Source organism: Vicugna pacos, chromosome 29 (genome assembly GCF_048564905.1).
Source record: "Vicugna pacos chromosome 29, VicPac4, whole genome shotgun sequence".
Taxonomy (NCBI): Eukaryota; Metazoa; Chordata; class Mammalia; order Artiodactyla; family Camelidae; genus Vicugna; species Vicugna pacos.
The window spans coordinates 16996489-17024246 of NC_133015.1; the positions used below are offsets into that span (position 1 = coordinate 16996489).

The following is a 27758-nucleotide window of genomic DNA, read 5'->3' on the forward strand; positions in this document are numbered from 1 at the left end:
ATATTAAAGTGGATAAAAAGAAAAAAAATCAATGCTAGCAAGAAAATGGAGCAAATGGAACTCTCATGTACTACTGATGGGAATGCAAAAAATGTTCAGCCACTTTGGAAAATAGTTTGACATATTCTTACTACATTTAGCAGTCCCACCCCTAGATATTTTCCCAGGTGAAATGAAAACCTATACTCACACACAAATATCTGAACTCAAATGTTTTTAGTGGTATATTCATAATCACCAAAAATTGAAAACAACCCAAAAGTCTCTCAACTGGATAAACAAACTGTAATACATCCATACAATGGAATACTATTCAGCATTAAAAAGGAATGAACTAGCAATATATGAAACAACATGGATAGATCTCAAAAGCATTATGCTAAACGAAAGAAGCCAGACTTAAAAGGCTACCTACCATACGATTCCATGACATTCTGGAAAAGGCAAAACTACAGAGATGAAAACATCAGTAGTTGCCAAGGACTAGGGGTTGACTACAAAGGGTCAGCACAAGGGAATGTGGGGGAGGGAGAGTGATGAAATGTTACATATCTTTATCATGGTAGTAATTACATGACTATATATGTTTATCAAAACTTGCTGAACTATATACGCATAAGTCAATTTACATAAATTACACTTTAATTAAATTACAAGGGAAATAGTTGAAAAGTGAAAGAAAGCACCAACTATATAAAACCTATTGATATAAAGATCTGTAACATAGCAATATATTTTCTTCACTGACATGTGTGATTATTTTACATTATGAGGACAATAAGATGGCAAACTATTTGACACATTTAGAAAAAAAGATGATATGATTTTAAAACCTACATCACACTCAGTGAAATAAAATCTACAGCACTCTAAAGCCAGATTAGACAAGAACTCTAAAGAATGACACACTATGAAAATAGTATTTGGATTGCTAATAGGGATCCAAGTTTAAGTATGCCCTTTATTGAACTAACAGATACAAAAAAATGTTTTGCAAATAATGAAGAATCCTACAAATATTATATAAAATAATATAGTAAAAAGCCCAAGTGTTAGGATCTATCTGTGCCTGGCTTGAATCCTAGCTCTGCTTCAACCCTCTGAGCTCTATTTTCTCAACTGTAAATGTAAAAGCCTCAAAGGGTTTTTGTAAAGACTAAATGCGAAAATAAAGTGCTTTTTTGTAAAGCACTTAGCACATATAAAGAGCTAAACAAGGTACCTGCTACTCATTTATGTAATACTATGATTTGAAGAGTTTCATCTTCCATTTTAAATTTTACTGCAAATACTGGTTTCTTGCAGGAATTAGGACTACTTTAGAGGATTCAGAGAGGCTATTTAGAGTGGCGGCAGATAGGACAAGAGGGTGAGCTGCAGTGGTCGATCTTGTTACATCAGTCCTTTCTTTCCAACCAGTTAGGTAACACAGCGGGCCATTGGTCAGCCATTGTCAGGAGTGAAGTGTCTTCGTGCCTCCACCTTCATCCACATCCTTAATTAAAAGGAGACTCTACCAGGCTAGGCTAGGGTGAGGCATGTGAGATGCCAAGAGTGCAAAATATAAGGAGCCCTGGGCACCTAATGTGCCTCACCCTAGTCTTGGCCCACATTCCCTCCAAACATTCTTATTTCCATTACTTCTCCCAACTCATAGAGTTTCCACATTCTTCCCTAACTCAGGGGGAAGTCTTTGTTTCTGCTTCCTTTAAAGCGTGAGGATATTCACACGGTTTAGTAATCATCAGCCTTCACTATTATTGTGTCCTAGATTTGTATATGTTTGCTACCTGTTTTGGGTAACTTTCATTTCTGAAATAATTTAAACGCTTTTTTTCTCTATTAATACAGGAATCTCTTTGAAAGAATGTGAAAGCTCGCTGACAAAAAATGATGTACATAAACCTCACCCTCTTCATAATTCAAAAGTAAAAGAAAATCTGTAAAAAACGAGTAAATTCAGTCTTAAATATCCGAAAACTTTGACTCTACGTCTATAGTACGAGACATCATCATCTTTTGCCATTTGTACTTTATGGTATCTCATTATATAAGAAAAACCTTTGAATTCTTGTTTGATTTGATTATTTACAGAATCTGAAACACTGCCTTCCAACTGCTTTATTCCTCATTACATACAATTTACTGGAGAAAAAAAGATGTGCTTTTTCAATTCATCAAAAGAAAGTCCTTCTTTGAACCAATGGTATTTTGGTAGGCTTCTTTCTAAAGTGCAAATCTAACTACTGTTATTGAATGGGAATTGAGATGAAAGCCTGAGGATTATTCTGATTCCCTAATGTACTTCAAGTGTGGAACGAGATACTCAATATCAAGTACCACCACCATCATTATGTACTAGATGGTAGCTCAAATTTAAAAATGGAGGATGGGAAAGGATGAAATTATGTCCCATAAACAAGAGCGGCTCATTAATGATATTTTAAATTTGGTATGCCATCTTGACGTCAAAGAAGATTTTTAAATGTCCTACTCTCCCTATCGCATTGTTTCAAGGATGTACCAATTATGTTGCTAGGCAATATTGGGCGTCCGCTCAGATTTCACCCCCGAAGGCAACGGGTCCAAACGCGCGGAAGCCTCGGAGGGTCGGGGCGTCCGGGGCCCGGCTTCCCGGGCGGCTGGGATCGGGCCTCGCGGGGCAGCGCCCCCTTTCGAAAGGAGCCGGGATAGGGTCTCTCCAGCCCAGCCGCCAGCCGCGCTCCGCGGGCTCCACGAAGGTAAAAATCTCAGCGGAGTTCCCCACAGGAAACTCAAATCGGTCAAAAAGAAGAAACAGAGCGACGGCCCCGCGGGGGCAACGGGGGTGGCCGGCGAGGGTCTGCGCCTCGAGGAGAAGCGACTGCGACTTGGGGAACTTCCTAAAGGACCGCAGACGGCGGGTGCGCTCGAGCTAAGCGCATTTTATCTCCGGGCGGCTCAATTAACGCGCCGCCGAGTCCCGAGTGGAGGGACTACCGTTTCAAGTAGTTAGGACAGCAGGAAACATTTACCTTGTGGGAGAATAAAAGGTGAGCGCATCGAGGCGGCACACTCCACATTTCCTCAGAGAGTTGAGTCACGCTCAACAAAACGGCCGCGTTCCCGCCTCGGCTCGGCGCCCGCCTGGAAGGTGCCAGGGCTCAGAAAGGGCTCGAAGCGGAGGGTGGCGGCGAGGCGGTAACTCACGAGGCCGCGCTGAGGTCCTAGAGCCCAGACAGCGGCTCTGGCCCAGCCGGTCGCCAACACCGCGGACGCTTGACGTGCGGCTCTGGGAGTCCCGCTGAGGGGAACCTGGACGCGGGAGGGGCGGGGCCATGAGGACGCCCCGCCTCTGGCCCCGCCCCGCCGGATGGTTTGATTAATGACCCTCCCTGGGCCGAGGGGCGGCTCCGGCAGGACGCTGTCCCCAGCACAGGTTCTCCGGTGCCCGCGGACGTCTGCGGGTCCTGCTGCGGTGAACCCACACCGGGCTCTCCCCGCACGCACGCCTCGCCTCAGAGGCGCCCAAATAGAAGACGCGGCCGGCCCGGGCTGGAAGCGCCTGTAGCCTTCGGCTGGACGAGGATGGAGTGACCCGCGCCACCCTGGCCTCGCAGACCCGGCTCGAAGCTCCTCGCCTGCTCCCGCAGCGGAGCCGATCCCCGCACGGCCACTTCAGGAAAGGTGAGGGCCCCGGTCCGAGCCCCGCCGCGCCGTTCTCGGGCTTGGAGTAGTAGCGGGTGCCTTAGTGAGAGGTGAGGCCATGGGTCCTCCACTCCTCTGGGCTCCTGCTGTCGCCCCGGGGTCCCAGGTCTCGGGAGCCAATGGTACGAGGGCGGCCGGCGTGGGCAAGGTGGGCGGTGGCGAGGTAGGGCTTCCTGCCGCGCTCTACGAGATGACCCGCTCCATCTTTCCTGCTGGACGGGCGGGATAACGTTCTAGAAGTGCGAACAAGTTCCGAACCGGAGCTGTGCTTCCGAAATCTTCCTTCCCCGGTAGCGTAGCCCTTTCGATTAATTTGTCGTTGGAAAGTAAAGCCGGCACCGCGCCAGTCCTCAGCCTTCTAAACAGCCCAGGAACCCTCAGACCCCACCACTCTCCCAGACTCCGGGAGGCAAACGTGTCCCAGTCAAAACAAGCACAACTCAGATCGCCCCGAGCCACGTCGGACGGCCGATCCCCGCGCGCGGCCGGGAGAGAGGCCTGCGCCTTCCCGGGTTAAGGTCTACTCGCGCCCGGGCTTCACCGCGCCTTCCCTCCTTTGCAGGGCGCGCGGCGCGGGAAGCCTCCATGGACCGCAGCGGCCCCGCAGGCAGCCCCCTGAACGACGAACCCACGCCCCCGACAGCCGCCACCCGAGACTCCAGTCCCAGGCGGACCGGGTCAGGCCCGGCGGGACCGGGAGGCGGCGGCGCACGCTCCGGGGGCGGGCGGCCGGCGGCAGCTAACGCTGCTCGGGAGCGCAGCCGTGTGCAGACTCTGCGACACGCTTTCCTGGAGCTGCAGCGCACGCTGCCATCCGTGCCACCCGACACCAAGCTGTCCAAGCTGGACGTGCTGCTGCTGGCCACCACCTACATCGCACACCTCACCCGCAGCTTGCAGGACGACGCCGATGCGCCGGCGGACCCAGGGTTGGGCGCCCTACGGGGCGATGGCTACCTGCATCCTGTCAAGGTAGGCGGACAGGGCGCACTGCGGCCCCAGGGACAGGAGCAAGGCACTTGACCCGCTGGGTAGGCCACAGCCTGGGCAGATGCCACCGAACTCTCATCCTCCTGGGTGAGGCGGGGAACAGATTCGAAGAGTGACCTTGGCCCGCGAAGGCACCGGTAGCGAGGTCCCCATCACAAAAGGATACTCCTAAACGGTTTGCAGGTGTGGGTTTAAGCCCCTGGTGGCTTGGGTAGAAGTGTCCCATGCCCCATATAGGCTGCTGCCTACAGGATGACCTTCCTAGGTGAGAAGTATCTTCTCATTTAACCCTGTTTCCTTTGTGGTTTTATCAGATACTTGAAAAGTTTCACGTATTAAATGGGGTGATGGAGTTATCTGCCCCTAAGTAATCCTAGGAAACCAATGTTGCACATTTTTTATAAAGCTGGTAAGAATAAAATGAGACCGTTCTGCATCGCCACGGAGCAAATTTTCAGTCCGTTTCAAAAAAACCTTAACAATCACGGACTAGACCACTACCAAGAAAGTTAGAAAAACTTTAATGAATTTATGTAATTTTCACAGTAAATTGGCATATATGTTGAGTGATTAAATACTACATTCAAATTCTGTAATGTACAAAATTAGCCAAGAGACTCCGTCTTGTATAGTATTTTTTACATTATATATAGGTAGAATGGTCAGGGGTTTTGTTTATATGGTATATATGATTATGATTTATTACCTATATTGCAGTATTTATACTTTCATCATCCTTTCTCCTAAACTTGATTGTTTTTATATCCTGCATTGATCTGGCTTTCTTTTCAAAATGCATCTCCTTCCCTATATTATCTAGACCTAAATATTCATTTTTTTATTCCACCATTCTGAAGCATTTTGACAGACACACCAATACAAAATTAGGACTTTGTCCTAAGTATATCGATGTTCAATAAATTATTGAATAATCATTATTGAAATGTGGTAAAGTACCCACTCTAATGTTAACTGAAGTTAAAATTCTGTGGTGAGGTTTAAGAAATTTACTTTGGAAATTTACTCAACATGATGACAGACTCTAATTCAAATACTAAATATAAAAATTTCAAATATCATTTATTTATAATTATGATAGACTACTCCCTTCCATTCATGTGTTATATGATTTCAGCCAAAAAGTCATTCATTATTACTTAAGGGGTTTTGTATTACTATTAGGTGCCATTAATCTATTATTAATGGAAGATTATATTAGGTACATCAGATTGCTAGTCAAATATATTATTAACATTAGATTTCTTTTGACTTGACAGATACTATAAGAAAGTTTATTTTAACATAAAGTAGACTTTAATACAAAAAACATCTATTAAATGCCTCTTTATGGGAGATGTAAATCAGATGGGAAATCCAGTTGTTTTTCACCTTAGTTTCTTGCAGTGCTTTTTTGAATGAGTAGTGTTAGAACCATAATTTTCATGTAACAATAAGCTTACCAAGATTTTTTTGCCCTGATTCCCATGTCAAATGTTTTTGTAGTCTTATAACTCCTTAAAGAAAAATTACATCTCATTCATCCTCTGAATCAACTTTTGATTTTAAAAGACAATCCTGGGGATAATGAAAGAAGGCCAAAGATTACCTCTTTAAAATGAAATTGATGATGGTTGAACAAGTGTCTAGTCTATTTTTAAATCATTTACTGAGTGCCTGCTGTGTGCAAAGCACTGTGTTAGGAGAGTGAATACAATTGCTGGTGAGACTCAATCTCTGCCCTAAATGAGACATATAATAGAGACAAAGACAGAAATACAAGTAACGGTACAGTAAGAGAATGTTGTATGTGCCATAGGAGAGCTATAACCATGTGCTGTGGAGGTGCAGAGGGAAAAGATTTTCTATACATAATTGAAACTGCCTGTAACACATTATTTTACAGACACTACCAAGGTGACTTAAATATTAAGTCTATCATTGATTAATCTAATGCCAAAGAAATAAAGATATTCTGATTTTTGTACTTTTTGGTTTACTAAAGGTATTGTAACCCTTAGTTAAATAGTGTTCCAAAATGATTTTACTTTGCCACCATGCAGTATAATGTTACTAAGTCTTACTTTGATGATCAAAAGATCTGTTAACAAATATTTCATGGCTATAATTTTGAATCTTCAGTTCTTATGATCAGGACTGGGGATTCAGCATTGTCAGCATTGTTGGGAATTTACATTAAGAGTACCTCAAATGAAACTGGAAGGTTTAGAGGACTGAGATCCTGCGGCATAGCCTAAAGCAACAGTTTTTAACCCTTTGAGTTGTGAGCAATTGTGATCAGCACCAGTGTGTGAAAGGGCAGTGATTCTCCAGGATAACAGGAGTACATTTCAGATTCTTAGACTGGAAGAAAAGCACAGATGGCTTTATTAGTTGCATTACCCTTGGAGAATCATTGTTAATAACACAGATAAACAATAATTTTTTAAACTTTTTTTATTGAGTTATAGTCATTTTACAATGTTTTGCAATAATTTTTAATACAAAATTTTGTTATTTTGGAGTCATTTAACTCCAAAAATCAAGGATACATGTTTTTAAGTCTTCAGGTTCAGTTCTGGTTACTTGTATGAGTTTGCTAGATTGTTCTGAACCTAATGAAACTACAGAATTTTAAATATGCCCTATTAGGTAAAGTAGAGGTCAAGATTGTGTTAATCTACACAATGCTAAAACAGATGATTGAAAAGTGAAATCTAAATCAGTCAGCTGGCTTTTTTGGCATGATGCTGACATGCAACCCAACCAATATTTTATTTATATTTTTATTTCTGACTCTTAAAACTATTTATGTGTCTATATTAAATTCATTTGAATAAAATCATTAGAAGCCTTTTTGAAAATTCAGGGATTCAAAGTTATTAAAAAAGGGAAGTTTAATTAAGTCCATGAGAAATCAGGCAAAATCCCACATATAGAGTTTTAAGTCTTTATAAAGTACTTAAATACTAGCAAGTCGGTAAAGAACAGATGCCTTCTGGCTTAGGAAGGCCTTTGAGAGCATCCCTGCACAACCTATAGTAGCAAAAAGCCCAGGAGCCTGAGATTTATCCAAAACATTGATCTTGGACTGAGGAAGACATACCTAGAAATCACGAATGTTCTTATCATCTGATGTGATACATTAAAATTTACCATTTCCAAAAAAACCAAAAAACCCAGAAAACAAAAAACAGATACCTTCATTTGTCTCCACTCGTGGTTGCATGATTTCGAGTGATTCTCAAAACAGTGCATCCCAGGTAGCACATATCAGAACTAACAGGGAGCATTCAGTAGTATTTTGACTTTATTTTAGATGTGTTTAATTCACATTGTCGAATTATTACTATCTACATTCTCAAATGCAGAAGTCTCAAATTACATTTGAGGTTTGAGCATGAGATTTTTATGCTCATGAAAATGGGGCAGGAGTGTAAAAATGAAAAAGCACTGGTTTATAACATGCCTAAAATTTTCCACTTGAAATTGATGATTTATGCCTTACACTGTTCACTACATGTGAATATTAGACTGCTCAGGCTGCAATAATGAAATACCACATAGATTGGGGGGATTATAACAACAGAAATTTATTTTCTCACAGTCCCAGAGGCTCAAAAGTCCAAGATCAAGGTATTGCCCAATTCTGTTCCTGGTGAGAGCTCTCTTTCTGTCTTGCCGCTGGCCAACTTCACTCTTTCTCAAAGAAGAGGAGATCTCCTTCTTAAAAAGCCACTAATCCTATCATGAGCTACTCACCCTCATGACCTCATCTAACCGAAATCACCTCCCCAAATACTATCACAGTGAGAGTCAGAGCATCAACAAATGAGTTTGTGAGGGACACAAACATCCAGTGCGTGGTACCATGACACTGGATTCTACAGTATAGTGCAGGCCTTAAGTCTGATCTAACAATGACAGAAGCAGACATATTAAAAAAAAAAAAAATCCCAGGCTAGTTTCTGAAACACTTCATGTTACCAACTGGTAACAGGGATCCCAAGAACAGGATCAGTGACATGATACACCCAGAAAATATAAGAATGCACATCTGTGATTTAAAAATGCAAAACCTGGAAAAAAGTTTTAAACAAAATAAAAAATAAATAAAAACACAAAACCTGAAATGCATTTGCAAAAGTGAGTAGCACTGTGTCAGTCTTATTACTGTATCAAACATAAAATGCAAGTTTACTTATAGGAAGATTATGCAGGAATGGACCATGTTAAATTCCAAGTAAGACAAATGTTATATTTCATCTGTGTTAAAGTGTAAATTCCCAGCAAAATAATCTGAATCTAAGACTCTTAAGTGACCTAAACTACATAGGAGCAAATTCACTTATCACATTTGGAGGCATAAAAATCACATGCCTACTTCCTATTCCTTATGGCTACATGTAAACATCCGGAATCCTAGTGCAGGTGACAGTAACTATATTCAGAAGTACAACGAAAGCTTATATTATTCCAGGTAAGAACTGACTCTACCTTACACTTCTCCAAAGAGGTCCATTCTGATTTAATTGGCCTGGAGTGTGACTTGGCCATCAGTCTCTTTTAAAGCTACCCTGTGATTCTAATATGCAATTTGTGTTGGAAACCCAGAGCTCTTATGGACTTTGAATTGTTAATAACTGTACCTCTATTTGAGCACTGTGGATTATCTGCCAGGCATTTAAGAACATTTCATGGTGCTGTGTAACTGGCAGTCCGCCCATGAATGTTTGCTAGTGAAAACAGCCTCCTGCTCACAGCAGGATTTACTCTCTGGAGAGTGTGGGATCCCACTGCTGACCTTTAGGTGTTGCACTTTTTTAGCTTAAGGACTTATCTTTGTATTAAAAAAAAAAAGCAGTATTTCTCTGATTAATATCCCAAGGACCTTAGAACTAAACATATTATATGACCCCACCTCTAAAACATAAGTTCATTCTGAAAGTACTACTTATGTAGCATATCTTTTCATCATCATACCTATTTGCAAATGAATTGTATTGTTTGAGAGGCTGACCATTTTAAAGGTGAATTTAGAAAAATCACGACCAGAATACAAATGTGATGATTGCTGAAAGGCTAGAGCTGTGAGATGCCAGTACAAGCAGACATTTAATCTGGCTGTTCCAGCTATATAACACCAAACATTCTCATATTTGCAGCTTCTAGATATTGCTCTTAGCTAGATAAAATGTTTAGATTATTGAATTGGTCACTTTTCATTGAAGTTCTTTGACAAGTATAGACACATAATATTTACCATATGTAACTTTTAAAAATATTTTTAAAGCCAGGGATCTTGTTTTAGGCTTAATTTTGTCTTAGGTTTAGCTTAAAATTTAAAATTGTGGGTAGATATATTTTCCTTCCTTTAAATATATTCATTCTCCGTGATTTCTTGCATTTCTGGTCCACATGCACACATATTATTTCATACAGTTTTAATCAAAATCTGGGTATGCTTTTACTTTTAATGTTAGCATTAATAAGCATTTTCTCATGTCACTGCTTAGACTTCATGATTACAATTGTTACTTGCTACATAATACTGCATTTGCATTGAGGTACTTGGAATTTTTAATATTATTATCACAGACTATACCTGTCATTGATACTAACTTTTGGGTTCTTGTTTAAATATTCTTTTTCAGAAATGGCCTATGCGATCAAGATTGTACATCGGTGCTACTGGTCAGTTTCTGAAGCATTCTGTCTCTGGAGAGAAAACAAATCACGACAGTTTTCCAACAGACTCACAGCCTTAGGCTCTCCCCTGGTGGGGGCTGGTAGAAAGTGATGCCTGTTGTTTCTAAATGATGTGAAATAGCTCTATATTTATTACATCAGACATAACAAACATCATTTCTGAAAGTTTACATATGAATCCATAGTTGGGTGTTCAGATTTATCTGTCTAATCTAAGTAAATATGGAATGAAATAATCAGTCTAGTGCAAAATACACAGCTTATCTATTCAGTATGAGAGAATTACTACTATACAGTGCAGAAGGAACTACTGGAAGAAAGAAAAAGACATAGAAAAGCAAATAATTGTGTTTCTATCCAAAGAATGCACACATTTTCTGTAGCGTATCTATTTAACAAACTAAAAAACTAGTGTCTGTCTACACAATCTTCCTGGTTTAAAAAAATAAAATCTGTGTTTGTAATTCACCAATATTTCGTTCTGGAAAACCAGCTGGAAGGTAGGAAATCATTCATTCAGTTTTAGCTGAATATGTGTGAAAAGACTGTTGAGGTAGTATGACAATGTAGCAACTTCTATAACTCGTTATTTTTCCCCGTTAGCAAACTTGTTTGGAGTATTAGAAATGATTTGTTTCATAGGACAGGACTTGGCCTCCTTCCTAGAGGATTATTAAATATCTTTATGTTTCCAGGCTGTGGAAGGCAATGGGAATCCCTGCAGCTCCGAGTGAACAGGAGATGGGTATCACTGGGCAGCAGGGTGTGTCACCCTCCTCCCTGGTAACTCCATATCCACCCCACTCTTTCAGGTCCTGAGCTAGGTGAACAGGTGCAGCTGCAGCTTCCTAGACAGCTGCATATTCAGGCCTGTCAGGGGGCCTCCAGGGAACCCCCGTGACCTTCACAGGCACAACTTTGGCCAGCTTCCTTCTCTCCTTGTCAGTTGCTGTCACAATCTACCTACTTGGCCATTATGAAATGGGAGAAATCCGGTCAGATTTGGGACTTCTGATGCATCAGGCCAGAGCAGACTCCTGAGTCTGCTCTGATTTGGACCCACAAGCGGGAAGGCCCTGTGCTATGGGCCTCTCCCACTACCCTGCACATGAAGTGCCCAGGGAACAACTATTCTGCCTAATTGCACCAGAGGCTTCAGTTTCAAAAGGAGCTTGGGGGGTCCTAGCTATGAAATGGAGCACACTGTCAGGGAATTGTCAGGGAGCACACTGATCTCAAAACTACAGGGTGCAATAGAGGCACCTGAGAAAAATCATCCGTCTCTTGTCATATTTGCTAATTTAGATTCCCTTTTGTCTCCTCTTCTTGTTTTTCTCCTCAGTCTTTACTATTCCAGTGTGCAAGTGTAAAGTTCGTTCATTTCCCAATAACCCGAAGTTTTAAAGCTGCTGAGTTTGATCCAAGATTAGCAAACAGAAAGGTGTTATGAATGGACTTGGTTGAATTAATATAGCAGCTGAACCACCATTTCACTTTATCCTCCATTTAATTCCAGCTTTTGGCAATGAAATGAAGTAAAAGATCATTTGAAGGCAGAAACTGTCTTTCACTGGATTCAGTCAAGCATGACCATGTTTTGTCTCATATCTGATAGGTTGTCATTTTTATTATTTTAATGTGAATATACTCCTTGTAATGTGACCAAAACATGCCTTTAAAAGAAAAGGCATATAATAAAGCTTTCTATATATTAATATGTAGCAAAAATTATTTGTGAATTTGAGTATTTGTGAGTGTATTTACCCATTCATGTACCATTGAAAGGAATAAAAAGTAAAATGAGATATGGATTCAGCCATTCACTGTTATAAATTATTGGAATAAAAAGTGCTAAGAATAATCTTTTATCTTAAGCAACGAAATCAGAACTTCTTTAAAGTTACCTGGAACTGAACTGTAAATGCTAAATTTGATAGCATTTCAGAAAAATAATGGTTTCATTGCTAAGAATCTATCTGGTTACAGTTTTTAAAGCATTAATTGGGGAGAAATTATCACTTTTGTTGAATTATCAGACTTGTCTAAATCTTCCTGTTAAATTGTTAATCACTGTCTTGAAGGGTATTACTTTTTATTACTTCTTGTCCAGTTACAAATGTTTTAATGCCAAAGAACTATGTTTCTGTCATAGGTTTTCAAAACATTTAATTAAATTGCTAAATTTTCTAACAGCTTTTGGTAGGTTGGCAAATCTTAGAGGAGAAATTGCATATTTTCATCCAAAGGTTCAAAGGCGCATGCTATTTAAATGGTGCATGGTCAATATAAGGGGTATTCCTGAAACAAAATAAAGCACTGATTTGAAAAGTAATTCAGTCTGTTAAATTTGCATCTGTCTCTGTGATTATTTAACAAATAATGAAGGTACACTTGAAAATTCTTCTAGAAGACAGATACCTGCTTGGTATTAGCTGCTTCACCATGCTGCCCTTACTGGAATACACGAATGGGTAGGGAAGGGGGTATATTTGGATCATGGTGTTATCCTATCATCTGCAAGGGAAATCCTCACTTAAATTTCTGTCAGTTCACTCACTCTCTAGTAATAGGCATTACATTTAAAATTCCTCTATCATGATAATTTGGGGGGATAAGGAAATACCTTTTTAGAAGCGTAATTGGTTCCAACAGACTTTTAAAAATGTATTGTTTATTTCTATGATTATAAAAATACAGTACTACTTACTGTATGTAAATTATGTTAGTAAAGCTACATTAAAAACTACATATGTGCCTGTTTTTAAAAATAAACTTAACAAAAAGGAATGAAATGGAAAGTAAGAGTCCCACAGTGGAGGTGGGTGTCTGGGAGAGAATAAAGGTGAGGGTATCTGTTCCACACGTTACTTGGTAATAAAAAGACTGGTTCTGCATGTTTATAAGGCTTTTTTGACCCAACTACTTTAAGGTGCACAGTTACAGATACCCTAAACAGTAGTTTTCTTATCTATTCATGGAGACTTTATTTACTTAGAAGAAGCTGTGCAAAAAGAAAATAAATGCTGATTGACCTCACTGAAATGCATCATAATTACTATAGTTGAAATTGCTTTTTAGGTTAAGTTATTCAATAATTTTTCTTTCTCTCAAAGGGCTTCATTTTATATTCATGAAAGCAATGAACGAGTCATTATCAAAGAAAGTATTCAAGCTCTAGTAAGGTCTCTTTTTTGTTGTTTTTGTTTTTGTTTGGTTGGTTGTGGGGTTTTTTGTGTGGGAGGGCACGGTGGGGTATAGAGGTAATTTTATATATTTTTTTCCAGCATGTTGTTTAATCATTTTTTTAGTCCTTGGTATATCATAGTGCCATTCTGAGGAAATAATCCAATATAGACAAAACATCTCCACAGTGGCCAACATGACTCCCTTAGAAATCAACACATGAATTGTATTTGGCATCATTTAAGACAAGTTGCTTGCTGGCTTTTATAAAATGGTATTCTTAGCTGGCAGGGAGAAGGAATGATAAACAGATTGCTTCTGATCCAAATTCATATATTAGATACCCTGTTTTGAGAGGGTGGTTTAATCTAAATACTCTTTCCCAACTGTGTACAGATAATTGCAAATTGTATCAATCACATATTTTATTTGAAAAGCTATGATTTTTTACTCTTCTCGCACTGGCAGATTCTGTTTTAGTCTGGTGACATTTTTTTTAAATCATTGCTGGAGGATGTGGTATCTACAGTTTCCCGAATGGTTTACAACCAGTAGTATACCATTGCTGTCTTTCTCCACGGTACACACTTTTGATTTTTTAGTTTTGTTTTTCTTGTTACTGTAACTTTAAAAATATACAAAAGCTAAGAGTCCAAAATTTTTAAGGGAACACTAGAGAAATATTATAAAATTGTTTATCCCAAAAAATTAATATATACTTTTATATTGTTACGTACTAGTAGCTGGTGGTCTTATATGTGCCTGTTCTACTGAAAAAAAAAATAAATGCCCCTTAAATCCTATAGATTTGCTTCCTATAAACTTTGAGTACAGCACAGATGTTACCGCAACACAGTTGGGAATGAGGGATATTAAATATTCTCGCCTAACTACATAAACCCGGGAAAGGCTTCCCTTCCTATGTTTACACAAGTCTTAGTTTCAACTCATAGGAGAAACCAGCTCAGTGAAATATACCTCAATCACTCAAACTCTTTCATTATAAATTATACCATAGCATTTAGCTGTCAGAAGCTTTTAAATTATAAATTGAAGAAAAATCTTAACTATTAGGCTTAAAGATTATGTCAATAGTCATTTCCTGTGCACATGAATGTTACTGAAGAAACTCATGCATTCCTGCCCTCTCAGGACCAAAATGTATGTCTATGGGGAGGTCTGGGGATGAACTTAAATCACTTGTCTCTGTTTTTATGGCCATTGAAAACAGGGCCACTAAAAACAATGTGAGGTCTAAATAAGAACTGATTTTAAACATCCTTATTTTCTGATAAGTTCTGAAACCTCTCAATTTAAAAAATTTTAAATATGTGCTATTACAAGGCATCTTAATACTTTACATAGATGGGTATATCATGGGGGCCAAATTTCAAAAATTAAGTTATATGTATTTTAAGGGCCCGTGCAAGATTGTTTCTACTCTGTGTGCAGCATATCTGTGCTTCTTGCCGACCGTAGCCCCTATGTCAGAGTCCTCTTGAAAATGGGCAATAACCAAGTGGAAAAAGTAGGGTGCAGTGGCAGAGAGAGGAGAGTTAAGGAGGGAAGGAAAGAGAGAAGTGGGAAGCTATTTCCAGATCCTCCTTTCAGAAAGGGGAGGCCTGGCCCACCAGTGTCCAATCAAGCTACAAGTGTGATGTTCTGGGATCAGAGGAGAGACTGCCTTGGAGAGGAGACCTGACTTCAGGCCAAGACCAGAAGAAGGAAAAAGGCTGCTACACCTGGACACACCTGGCCTGAGAGGTCCAGAGAGCAGCCACACCAGGGCTCAGGAACACCAAGGCCCAGGTGGCTCTACTCCCTCTCTGGTCAGACAGCTGAGAGGGTGATGGTGGTGGTGGGAACAGCTTGACCCAAGACAGCAGACTTCCTGTCATCTTAGAACATTGCTGGCTCTCCCTTCCCCCAACCCATTCAAGCCCCACCAGACTCATGGCTACTTCAGAGATACACACTGTGATTACATGGCTGCCTTCCTTTCCCTGATGAAAGGCAACAGAGCATCCTGGGAGAATAAATGAACTTCCCCAAGTGGGAGGTTAAGAACTTGTTACTCAAGATGCACATTTAGTTAAACTGGAGGAACGGGGAAATAGGCAAGAAGGGGTGGAAAAAAGTAGATTCTAGAAAAAGATGTAGGTCCCACTTTCTAATAGGGTATGAGTTGGGCAACGCCTATTGAGTAAATATCTTTAGAGGATGGAGCAGTTTATTAAGGAAAGGAAGGGATCACGTATTTTTAATTACCAAGCTGATTAGTAACAGCAGCTTTCCCTAATTAAGGGCTCTGGTTAAGGGCAGATTTCTCCTAGAATGAAGTCAATGTACACCTCTGACACCACAAAACTGACTCAGAATCTCTAGCAAGATAATGGACCTAAAATTCAAACTTTATTAAGAGAGAAGATGAAATCATTAATTCTAAAAGTTGCCATCTGTATAAGAGCCAAGGCTGGAAGCTGGGAAGAGTACTCAGGCCAGAATGCTGGGAGTCAGGGAGATGGCAGAATAGGGGACCCTCAACACAAGCAATTGTAAGCAGGGCTCCAGGCCTCAGCAGTGACACCAGCACGACATTAAGGTAACACATTGAGGTAACAGACACACTATGTCAAAGTTGGTCTAGACCCAGGATGCTGAACACAGGGGCCTGCAGTGTCTGCTTCCACTTCAGCAGGCTCTGTAACTTCTCCCTAAAGCACACCCAGATTGAAGGGGAAGGCAGGTAGGAGACTCATGCAGATGGGAAAACAGCCCTGACAGTTTCACCTCTTACTTGACTGAATATTTAACAGTCTGCCTCTGTTGCAGATGTGTTTCCTCTCCAGGGCTGGAGATTCCAGGACAAGAGGAGGTTGCACACAGGACATAAAGAAAGCTACCTGATTTTCCTCTCATTCTAGTCATGGTGTGGACATTTTAACCCAGTTACACCATTGAAATTGGCTCTCTGTACTGATAACTTACAATTTAGTTGTTTTGTATTCCATTTTATTTGGCCTTAAAGTTTAGAACACACCTAAATGATTGGCTGTGATGATACTGATGACATTCATGGACTTTTGTGAATGGGTTAGGAAAATTCATGGCATATGAGAAGCTTGCCCAGGGTTGCCCAGCTAACTAGTCAGTGGCAGAACGAGGACTCAAGTGGTCTGGCTCTGAGAGTCTGGTTCCTATCCACTCTGCTACGCTGCCCTAGGGAGCAGAGTCACAACATGTGACAGTCACAATAGTAATTTTCTTTATATAAAATCAGTTCTCAGAATTGAAAAGGCCAGCAACATACATGGTAAGAGTGAACAGTTCATGAAAGGAAATCAAACAGCCAATATTTTTATGAAAAGATACACAAACTCACTTATGATAAGAGATATAAATTTAAAAAGCAACAAAATAACATATTTCACCTAACTGAATGATAAAAACTATCCAGTTATAAAATAATAAATCCTGAGGATGTAATGTATAGCATGGTGTGTATAGCTAACAATATTGTGTTGTATATTTGAAAGCTGCTAAGAGAGTAGATCTTAAAAGTTCTTTAACAATGAAATAGCAGAAAAAGAAATCAAGAAAACAATACCATTTACCATCACACCAAAAAGAATAAAATACCTAGGAATAAACCCACCCAAGAAGTCAAAGGAACTGTACTCCGAAAACTATAAGACATTAATGAAAGAAACTGAAGACGACATAAACAGATGGAAAGATATACCGTGTTCTTGGATTGAAGAATCAATATTATTAAAATGGCCATACTACCCAAGGCAATACATAGATTCAGTGCAATTCCATTAAATTACCAATGACATTTTTCACAGATCTGGAACAAAAAAGGTTAAAATTTGTATGCAAACACAGAAAATCCTGAATAGCCAAAATAGTCTTGAAAAAGGTAGACAGAGCTGAGGAATCATGCTCCCTGACTTCATACTATACTACAAAGCTATAGTGATCAAAACAGTCTGGTACTGGCACAAAAACAGACACATACATCAAAGGAACAGGATAGAAAGTCCAGAAATAAACCCATTCACTTATGGTCAATTAATCTACGACAAAGGAGGCAAGAATATATAATGGAGAAAGGACAGTCTCTTCAACAAGTGGTGGGGAAAACTGTACAGCTACCTGTAAAAGACTGAAATTAGAATGCCATATACAGAAATTTAACCCAAAATGTATTAAATACCTAAATGTAAAACCAGATACTATAAAACTCCTAGAGGAAAGCATAGGCAGAACACTCTTGGACATAATTATTATTATATTAGTATCCAGAATATATAAAGTATAATTACTATGTTAGTATCCAGAATATATAAAGAAATCCCATAAATCAAATTTTTAATTACAGATACTCCAATAAAAAACTGGGCAAAACTATGAAGGCTATGATTTACAGAAGAGAAAACCCAAATGATTAAAACTGTGGAAAAAAATTTAAGGGAAAAACAAAACATAGAGTTATCTTTTCAGCCTCATGGGAAATGCAAATTAAAATAACAGTAAATATTTCGTATTTATCAGATCAACAAAAATGTTTAAATTCTGAAAAGAGCATGTTTTGACAAGGATATGATGCAACTACTTGGAAAACAATTTGACTGTACTAAGTATGAAGGTGCATTTGTCCTTCAATCCTTCAACTCAGCAATTCAGCTTCTAGGGATGAGTGTGCAGTGAAAGCTAATTGTTAATTATCCAAGTATTCAGGTATCTTGTGAACCAGCTGTTAGTAGCTTGAAATTGCCATGATGCATTTACACCACAGATATCTGCAAATCAGGGTTTTGTTTTGTTTTGGAGGATTTTTTGGGTTTGTTTTGTTTTGAGATCCTGTTTACCAGAACACCACCGCGATAGAGAAACTCATACATTAAGTACAAGGAGACATTGTAGAAGAAACATTCAAAATCTACACTGTATTTAAGTTTAATGGCTGTTAGTTTCAGGACATATTTTATATTAGATCATCACTGAGGTTCAGTAACATACTTCAACCTTAGTTTATATTTTTCGATTAGTTCCACATCCTCGACTATGTAATCATTCTTAACTGTTTTAAACAGTAAGAAACGTGTATTACTTCACATAACAAGACACTGGAGTGGCTCCCTGGATGCTTCACTTGGTGACTATTCGGTGACTTTAAGTTGCTTGGTTCCTTCCCTTCTCACTTTGCCATCTCCAGAAGCTCCCTCATTTAACAGGATGGCTGAAGCGATGCCAGGAATTCTTTCACTGATGATGATGATTGTATCTAGGGGAAGAAGAGCTGTTTCTTCCCACGTGTCTTTTTATCAAAGAAGAAAACTTTCCCTGCGGTTCCCTAGCAGACTTCCCCTTTGGTCCCATCGGTCAGCTTGAATAGTTTAAATAACATTCCACTATATTCAGAATTTGTCATAGGATTTAAGTAGTTGTTTGCAAGGCTTACTCTTAACATAAAAGTTAAAAATTTTTAACAGAAAAGGAAAACCCTGGAGTCTCACATTGACAATTAAAGTTACTCATTATTTTAGATCCGGGCAGAAATCATAAGTAATTTAGGTAATTTTCACCAAAATTATCTCAGTAAAGTTCATGTACTTCAAGTGTTTAAGAATCAACTTTCATTCAGATCAGTGCCTTATTTTCTGACAATTTAATGTATTTTTCACAGATTTAGAACTTTAACCTTGACGAGAGGTATAAATGCTATGATTATCTTAATGTCAATATTATGTTTAAAAATAATCTTGCCTGAGGTAAAAGGATCATATATATGGAAGTCATGCATTTATGACTAGGGTCATTTACATTTCTCTTGCATTAACTCTATTTTGACATGCTTACCATTGAGCAAAGGAAAGCATATGGTTATTATAGCCAACTTCCTTCCAGTTCCAACCTCATTTTCTACTGCAAACATCCAGGGGAACTAGCAGGTTCTCCAAATCATTCACTAACATGAAAAAGGACTGAAGGCCAAATGTATTAATTTACTAATGAGATTTACATGTGTAAGTGCAGACTACAGAGCTTATAAGAAAACAATATCCTATATGCCCTGAATCCATACATGTCTGTCTACCACCTGTAAACTTTCTAAGATAATCCTGGTTATATTATCAAAAATGGCTACTTTTTTAAATTTACTTTTGATACATCGCTGTATCATATTTAAACCATCAAACTTTTCTCTTGAAGTGGTTTTAGTTGTCTTTGCAATTGGCAGCGTTAACTCAGTTCAGCAATTTGGAGACCAGCAGCCCCCAGGGACATGCTCCTTGCTGGAGAATACCAAACACTTTTCATAATGCCAGTGAGGGGTGAAGGAGGGAATGGTGGGCTGAAGGGGCAAATCTTAGAAATGATCTATATTTGCAGTCAGAAGAGAAAATGTACGACCTTCATAATTTTTCAATTTAATTTAATTATAAAATTGTATACACATCACATGGTATTCAATAAAAAATTAAAATATCACTTTCCCTACAAACCCCAAGTTTCACTCCCTAGAGGCATGCATTGTAAAGTTTCTTTTGTAACTTTTCAAAAATATTTTATATATAGTCATACAAATCCATGTTCTTTTTATTTAACGTAAAATAAGGTTTTACTAAATACCTTTTTCATCTAGCTTTTAAAAATGAATACACTTGAAAAAAATTTCCAAATCAGCATATACAGATCTACAATTCATTTATTTATTCATTCAACAGACATTCATTAAGTGCTAGGGACTGACTGTATTAGGTGTTAGGAATGAAAAGGTGAGCAAAAGAGACATGGTCTTTCCTCTCACAGGATGTATATTCCAATGAGGGCAGTAAAAGTATATAAGTTTAAAAAAGGAGTATAATTCCAAATTATGAAGGAAACAAAAAGGGAGATATTTTATAGGGGGCTCATTTTAGATGCGCAGGGCAAGTGTGGCCTCACTGAGAAACTGACATTGAAGCTGAGATCAAAGAAAGGAAACTAGTTATTCAAAAACTGGGACAAGAGAATTCCAGGCAAGAGAAAGGCCTTGAGATGTGAAAATTGTTTGGCGTGTTCTAAAAACTAAGAGTAGGCCAAGGTGACTAGTGTGTAGCAAGAGAGGAGAAGCAAGAAATGAGGTAAGCCACGTGAAGGTGTGGATCTTTTTTCTCTTTAAAATATTTTTTATTTTATTTTTCTTGTAGTAAAGTATACCTACATAAATTTATCATTTTAACCGTTTTTTAGTGGCATTAGTTATATTCACAGTCCATTCACAAACCATCACCACTATACATTTCCAGAACTTTTACATCATCCCAAACAGGAACTCTGTGCCCATTAAACAGTAACTCCCCATCCACGCTTCACCCCATCCTCTGGTGACTGCTGTTCTACTTTCTATCCCTTTGAATTTGCCTATTCTAAGTACCTCATGTAAGTGTAATCATACAATATTTGTCCTTTTTTGTCTGGCTTATTTCACTAGCATAATGTCTTCAAGGTTCATCCACCTCGCAGCATATATCAGAATTTCCTTCCTTTTTAAGGCTGAATAAAATTCTATTGTATATACCACATTTTCTTTATCCACTCATCCACTGATGACGTCTGGGTTGTGTCTACCTTTTGGCTAGTGCTCATAGTGCTGCTATGAACATTGTTGTGCAAGTATTTGAGTCCCTTTCAATCCTTCGGGGTATATACCATGAAGTGGAATTGCTGGATCACATGGTAATTTTACACTGAACTTTTTGAGGAACTGCCATACTGTTTTCTACAGGGCCTGCACTACTTTACATTCTCACCAGTAATGGTGAGAGGGTTCCAGTGTCTCTACATCCTTGCTAACACTTATTCTGTTGTTGTTTTTTAAATAATAGCCATCTTAATGGGTGTGAAGTGGTATCTCATTTTTTGAGATTAGTTTTTGATTTCATTTACAAATTTTACATTTCCTTATTGGTTAGTTATATTGAGCATCTTTCTCATCTGCTTATTGGCTACTTGTATATCTTCTTTGGAGAAATGTCTATTCACAGCCTTTGTCCATTTTTGAACTGTCTATTCACATCCTTTGTCCATTTTGTCATTGAGTTGCAGTTCTTCATATATTCTTTATATTAATCCCTTATCAGAGATATGCCTTACAAATATTTTTTTCCATTCTGTGGATTGTCTTTGACAACCTCTTGACAATGATGTTTGATGCAGTTTTTAATCATGGTAAAGTCCAGTTTATCTGTTTTTTTTCTTTTGTTGCCTATGCTTTTGTGTCATATCCAAGAAGCCATTGCCAAATCAGTAATGGTGGCTTCCACACCTGCCTACACAGTTGTAGGCAAAGGCCTGGTGCTGGTGGCTGCTGAGGTTGCAACTTAGGTTGTAGAAGTAATATCCAGCCAGGAGTGTGTGATGGCATGCTAAGGCCCAAACCACTTACTTGACAGAAGAAACAGTGCCCGTTTGGTGCCCTAAAAAAGAATTTTAAACCCCTGTAAAGTATTCAGCAAAAGCTTTATATAAATGTTACTGACTCAGGCTCTTGGACTCTTTAATCAATAGAAATTGATATGGCCAGATGAGAATTTCAAGCAAGGCTTTATTCCCTGCAGCATGAGGGAGCAAAATCAAGTAACAGGTGCCCTTGCTCAGGGCTCCTGGAGAGGAGCTGCTTGGGACCTTAAATAGGGTAACAAGGGGGTGGACTGTGGGTTGGGCAGGAGATGTGGCTTAGGTGGTTTGCCCACCCTCTGTGGTGCCCTGTTTAGGGATCACGTGCACAATCCTGCATTTGCTCTCAGAAGTGGCAGTTGGTTTGTGGACTTTTTTTAACTTTTTTTATTGATTTATAATCATTTTACAATGTTGTGTCAAATTCCAGTGTTCAGCACAATTTTTCAGTCATTCATGGACATATACACACTCATTGTCACATTTTTTTCTCTGTGATTTATCATAACATTTTGTGTATATTTCCCTGTGCTATACAGTGTAATCTTGTTTATCTATTCTACAATTTTGAAATCCCAGTCTATCCCTTCCCACCCTCTACCCCTCTGGTAACCACAAGTCTGTATTCTCTGTCCATGAGTCTATTTCTGTCCTGTATTTATGCTTTGTTTTTGTTTGTTTGTTTTTGTTTTTTAGATTCCACATATGAGCGATCTCATATGGTATTTTTCTTTCTCTTTCTGGCTTACTTCAAAAATATGGAACGCTTCACAAATTTGCGTGTCATCCTTGCACAGGGGCCATGCTAATCTTCTCTGTATCGTTCCAATTTTAGTATATGTGCTGCCGAAGCGAGCATGGTTTGTGGACTTTTTGTATCTTATTGTTCATAATTTCTCCAACTGCACATGTCCCTTATAGTTTCTTTCAGATGCAAGCATTCCGGTAAAGGGTCTCAGGTTCCAGCCTATCTCATAAAGAGGAATCCTTTGGTAAAGTGAGTATAATCAAAATTTGTTTTGCTAGGTTTAGATTTTCACATCATGTTTCTTTGAGGCAAATATATTTTGCACTGGATTTTGTATCAATTTCTTAGAATTTGTTAGTCAAGAATTCCAAGAACGGAGATCTGGTTGAAATAGAGTCATTTATTTGGGATGTGTTAGAACTGCAGCCCAGGAGACACAGATCCAAGAAGCAATTGAACTGCGTTCTGCTGGACTACAAAATAGGGGAAGCTTAAAAAGGCAAAAAAAAAAATCACAAGATTACATAAATCGTCACAATTAGGACTGGAGCTGACAAGAAGGGTGCTTGTTACACAAGGATTATTTAGGGATTGAAATGATTATATAGCAGCAAAAAGCAGGGGGTATTCTTTGAAACCACAGGTTGCAGCCAGCAGCTACCAGCACGTACAGTAAAACCGCCGGTGGTGTCTTGACACAGTTCAGAAAATTCACACTCTCAGTGATGCAGGAATATGTCTGAAATCACACCCAACAATGGCCACTCAGTTCAATTTCAGATGTCTCTGCCATAGTTACTGCATTTTAATTTTTAAATGATTTAAAATGTCATCAACTTCCAGTTTTTAAAGGAGATGTGTCTTTTACTGGTTCAGTTGTTTAATTCTAAGTCTAGTGCTACAGAGCCAAGACTCAATATATGATCGAGAGAAACAAGAATAATAAAACACAAGGCACAAAAATCCACAGCAAATTACATGTTCAGAAACACGGCAGGTGACTGCTTTACGAATGCGTTTTGTTAACTCTCTATTATCAATAAAAGTAGTAACAGTAGCTATCGTTATAATATACGGGAACTATAAAACAGCTCCTTTTTTTTCTAGTAACTAGCTCTTCTGTGTGTGTGCTAAGGGATCGACTCTACATACCCTTACTCTAAACTGGAGTGTCCAGTATCACCAGTTTTTTAAGGACTGAATTACCTGAGGGAGCATGCCACGCGAATACAATTAGGAATGGGAGACTCTGTCTTTTTAGAGCATGTTCTGCTCCCTTGGATCCATTACAAACTGTTTAATTACTTACACCTTCAAGGAAATAGCTCAAGGTGAGGTCCTCAGCAGCCTTGAAATCCTCGTGGAGATTCCAAAAGCCGCACAAAGTAAACCTGCGGCGGGAAGGCGCGCGCGCGGCCCCGGGGGCGGGCCCAGGGCCGGAAGGGGCGGGCCAGGCTGGGGCTCCGAGCGCCACGCGCGGCGGCTGGGCTTTCTTTTCCGCTCAGCCGCGGACGGAGGGAGGAGCCCGCGGCGCTGTCCGCCGTAGGGGCGGGACGGCAGCGCGGGTGGGCCGGTCGGCGGGCCCTTCGCGTGGGAGTTCCCGCGGAGTTAGGTCCTCTCCTTCTGCTGGGAACCCGATTGCGTGCGAGAGTCCATGGGCCCGCCTCTGCCCCTCCGCCCTGTGGGTCCCGTGCCGGGGCCTCCATGCCGGTGGGCTCCGTGCCCTGCGGGCGCTGCCGAGCGGCGGGCGCGGCCTCAGGGTCATCCGTGGAGGCACCTTCCCTTCCCCCCACCGACAGATGATGCAGCCTCCGCGCCTTCTGTCCAGTCGCATTTTGTGAGTAACCGTTACCTGCGAGTCTTAACTGATTCTTTTCTTCAGTAAACGCCCATTTCAACTGTTTTCAGCTCAGGAACTAAGCGTGATTCAGTTGGTTCCGAGGCGTCGGGAAGGTACAGCGGGTGGCTTCGCGCTCTGCCCGGGCCTTCGGTGAAGGCCTTTTATGTCCCCATTAAAGCTTTGTGTGCGGCCTGGAAGGTTTCAGGTTCCCTTAAGTGGTCGCTCGTTTATCCTTAACGTTCTATAAAGGGGGAAGGGATATTAAGACAACCTGACTTAACTGGACTTTGTGATTGGTTTTTAAATTTGATAACACAGTACCATTTACCTAACAGGGAGCACTGGCGGCGTTTGTTCCAGGATCTTCCGTTGTAAATGTGTTCAGGAGACGTGGCACTGAAGCTGGAGAACAGCATGTACAGTATAGAAGGCCCTTAGGTTGTAAATGCCTGCTGTACCCTCAGATGCTTGAGTTTACATAGAGATGTGTATTTCTGGACATAATACAGAAGAAACTGGTCAGCAGCTGGGAGACTGGAAGAACTTTGCTTGTGCAAAAGCGAGTTGTAAGTGAATACCTCTCGATGAGACTTGGTATAGTCATGAGTTGGTTTTTTCCCCTCCTCCCCCGAATTTGAAATACACGTTGTTTCGTCTTAAACAATCTAACAGTTAATTGTCAGCAGGGCAGATGTAGTTTAAAGTAGTTTTTATTTGGTATGACAGTCATTCTTTTTGAGGCCTAAGTGGCTTGAATCCTATTTTAATTGCTAAGTCTTGGAATTTTTTAAAATTTTAGAGTAAATGTTTGATTAAAATTTGATGATGCATATAAGTCCTTAACCATAATAAATACACAAGAGCCTACGAATCTGTTTAAGAACTGGAATATTACCAATACCGTAGCATCTGTTTGCTTCCTTGTCCCATTCCACTGCCTTCCATCCTGAGGTGCGCATTAACTGGGATTTTGTGCCTAGACTTGGCTTTTTGAGGGGAGTTGGATGGATAGCAGTCTTATTGCAGATACATATCCCTAAACTTTTTTTTTGTTGCTTTAGGCTTTACACAAATGGGACTTGCATGTAGTTTGCAGAAGTGCCATGGATCATATTAAACTGGAATTTTCCAAGTTAGGATTATTCATAACCAGTAGTTGGTGTTCCTAATATGTGAAATATTTCAGCATTCAAGACTTGAAAATGATAAATTGTTTTGCAAGGTCCAACATTTGATATGTCTTCATAAATCATTTCCAATAGCTGTCTGGTTCAATGATTTATCCTCCTGGGGTGCTGTAGGACATGATCTGTGGCCCCGGTCATGCCATTTACAGTACATAAATATGCTTTCAGGCAACTTGGGACTTAGTTCTACAGGACTATGTCCAGTAATGATGTCAACATAATGTATCTCTGCTTTAAAACTGTATTAGATCTGCCATAATAATGCTTTTATTTGGAGGTCTGCACACTTGTTTTTATATATCTAACCTTTAACCTGGCTCTTCTCGTCCTTGTCAAGCTCTGAGACAAAAGCAATGGCTGGGTACTCATTAGGACCATCATGTCTTAAAACCCATACTGCCAGAGTAAAAGAACATCATAAATATATCCACCACTTTTGCCTGTGCTAATGAATCCATTTCCATCTTGGAAAGATCATTCATGGAATTATTAGGGCCTAATCAGTCAAAAGGATTAATACATACTCAAATCATTACAGGTATTTAAAATTTGGGGTTTATCAGTTTGACTGCCAAAAAAGTAGAATTAAGCCACAAACACATTATATTGTTCCTTCAGAGATGTGTTAAACAATATAGAAAATTACTCTACTGTGTAGTCTTTTTTAAAAATTCTTATTTTTTATTGAAGTGTAGTCAGTTTACAATGTTAGTTTTAGGTGTACAACAGAGTGATTCAGTTACACATATGTATATATTTTTCAGATTATTTTCCATTAGAGCTCATTAACAAGAAGTTTATATAGCTCCCTGTGCTCTACTATATAATGTTAGTGGTTTTTATTAAAAAGTTGGTTGGGAGTCAGATAGATTGCAAGGTTTTGTTTGTCCGTTTTTATGGCTCCTGATAAGAGTGGTGAAAAAAGTCTTTTTGGACCATACTACATACAAGATGCCAAACAAACAGATGCAAGTACAAATGAGAATTCAAAATGAAATATATTTAATTTCTAGGTGCAGCAGAGCCTGTGAGTTGAAGATGAATGAAGATCATCGTGATAAATGTTTTCCAAAAACTTGTTATACAGGATGGCTGCGAAAAAACCACTAAGAGGACAACTGCATCTAATAAGGTACCAAAAGTTATGTTAAATTGTGTGCTTTTTTATGTGTTTGTGGCATTGTTCCTGAAGAGCAGTACCAAAAATGTTTAATAACTGGCACAATGATGACTTAAATTACTATTTGCCGTTTACCCAGCTGAGGGTGTCTTTGAAGAAATAATTTTAAGACTGAGGTGCCAGTAATCTATATTATGTGATTTACTCAAATATAATGCATTTTTTATTAAAATGGGTGAAATGTTCATTTCAGCATATAGGTACCTGCAGATGAATGCTCAAGTCTTTAGCAGTGGTATTTAAAAAATCTTCATTGCCTCAAGTAAGTAATTAAGATTTGTCAAGCAACCACTATCTATTGATAATTCAAAGAATCTGACAAACTCCAAAGGGCTGGAGCCATTTCCCGTTAAAGATGCATTTGTGTATCAGGTGTATGATTTTCTTTGAGTCTTGAATATGGAATGATTTTCACTATTGGTTTCTGATTGTTTTCCAGAGGTTCGGCATACAACTTTTTGGAAGGAAAAATGAATTGGTCAAGAAGACATGAATGGAAGCAAATGATAAAAATATTTTATTTAACATTGATCATCTCACAATAAATTACGTATAAAATTACCACATTCGAATGATTTTTATTGCTAGACAGTAAAGTCTGTTTTCTTTAAAAGATACCGTCTTTAAACAGCTTACTAGTCAGACTTGTTTTTAACATACTTTAGGGATAGTTTATTCTTGTCAATAACTAGCTTCCCTGTGGACAGTGATTCTTTTTGAAGTGTCAGGTGGCAGGCAGCTGGTGAGGCATTTTTAGTATATCCAGTCCTCATACCCTTTCTTGTCTTA

General features: G+C 39.4%; 2 protein-coding genes, 1 long non-coding RNA gene and 2 other non-coding genes across 11 annotated transcripts in view; 4 read left to right on the forward strand and 1 right to left on the reverse strand.

The window, feature by feature from the left end:
* The window catches only part of PPP1R42 (protein phosphatase 1 regulatory subunit 42), a 33124-nt gene extending 31056 nt beyond the window's left edge, over positions 1-2068 (forward strand). For 5 of the 6 annotated variants that reach the window (XM_072951877.1, XM_072951874.1, XM_072951873.1 and 2 more), the window contains one exon: positions 1852-2068. In XM_072951877.1, the coding sequence (XP_072807978.1) occupies positions 1852-1873 (22 nt within the window). In that variant the 3' untranslated portion in view covers positions 1874-2068. The remainder of the gene's footprint in view (positions 1-1851) is intronic. The other variant, XM_072951878.1, reaches the window with a different exon arrangement.
* A 2204-nt stretch (positions 2069-4272) lies between these two features.
* TCF24 (transcription factor 24) lies at positions 4273-10442 on the forward strand. The gene is made up of 2 exons (XM_006204706.3): positions 4273-4659; positions 10329-10442. The coding sequence occupies exons 1-2, from the start codon at positions 4273-4275 to the stop codon at positions 10440-10442; spliced, it is 501 nt and encodes a 166-aa protein (XP_006204768.1).
* Positions 10443-22766: 12324 nt separating this feature from the next.
* LOC140690296 (U6 spliceosomal RNA) lies at positions 22767-22873 on the reverse strand. Its single transcript, XR_012065509.1, has one exon. It is a non-coding gene; the product is annotated as a U6 spliceosomal RNA (small nuclear RNA).
* Positions 22874-24257: 1384 nt separating this feature from the next.
* On the forward strand, positions 24258-27530 carry LOC107033559 (uncharacterized). 2 transcript variants are annotated; one of them, XR_001459044.3, is made up of 5 exons: positions 24258-24599; positions 24938-25168; positions 26803-26921; positions 27163-27231; positions 27409-27530. It is a non-coding gene; the product is annotated as an uncharacterized lncRNA (long non-coding RNA). The 2 variants fall into 2 exon arrangements; XR_012065459.1 differs by lacking the exon at positions 24258-24599 and adding an exon at positions 24618-24715.
* Positions 27005-27093, forward strand: LOC116285988 (small nucleolar RNA SNORD87). Its single transcript, XR_004195750.1, has one exon. It is a non-coding gene; the product is annotated as a small nucleolar RNA SNORD87 (small nucleolar RNA).
* Positions 27531-27758: the final 228 nt, after the last annotated feature.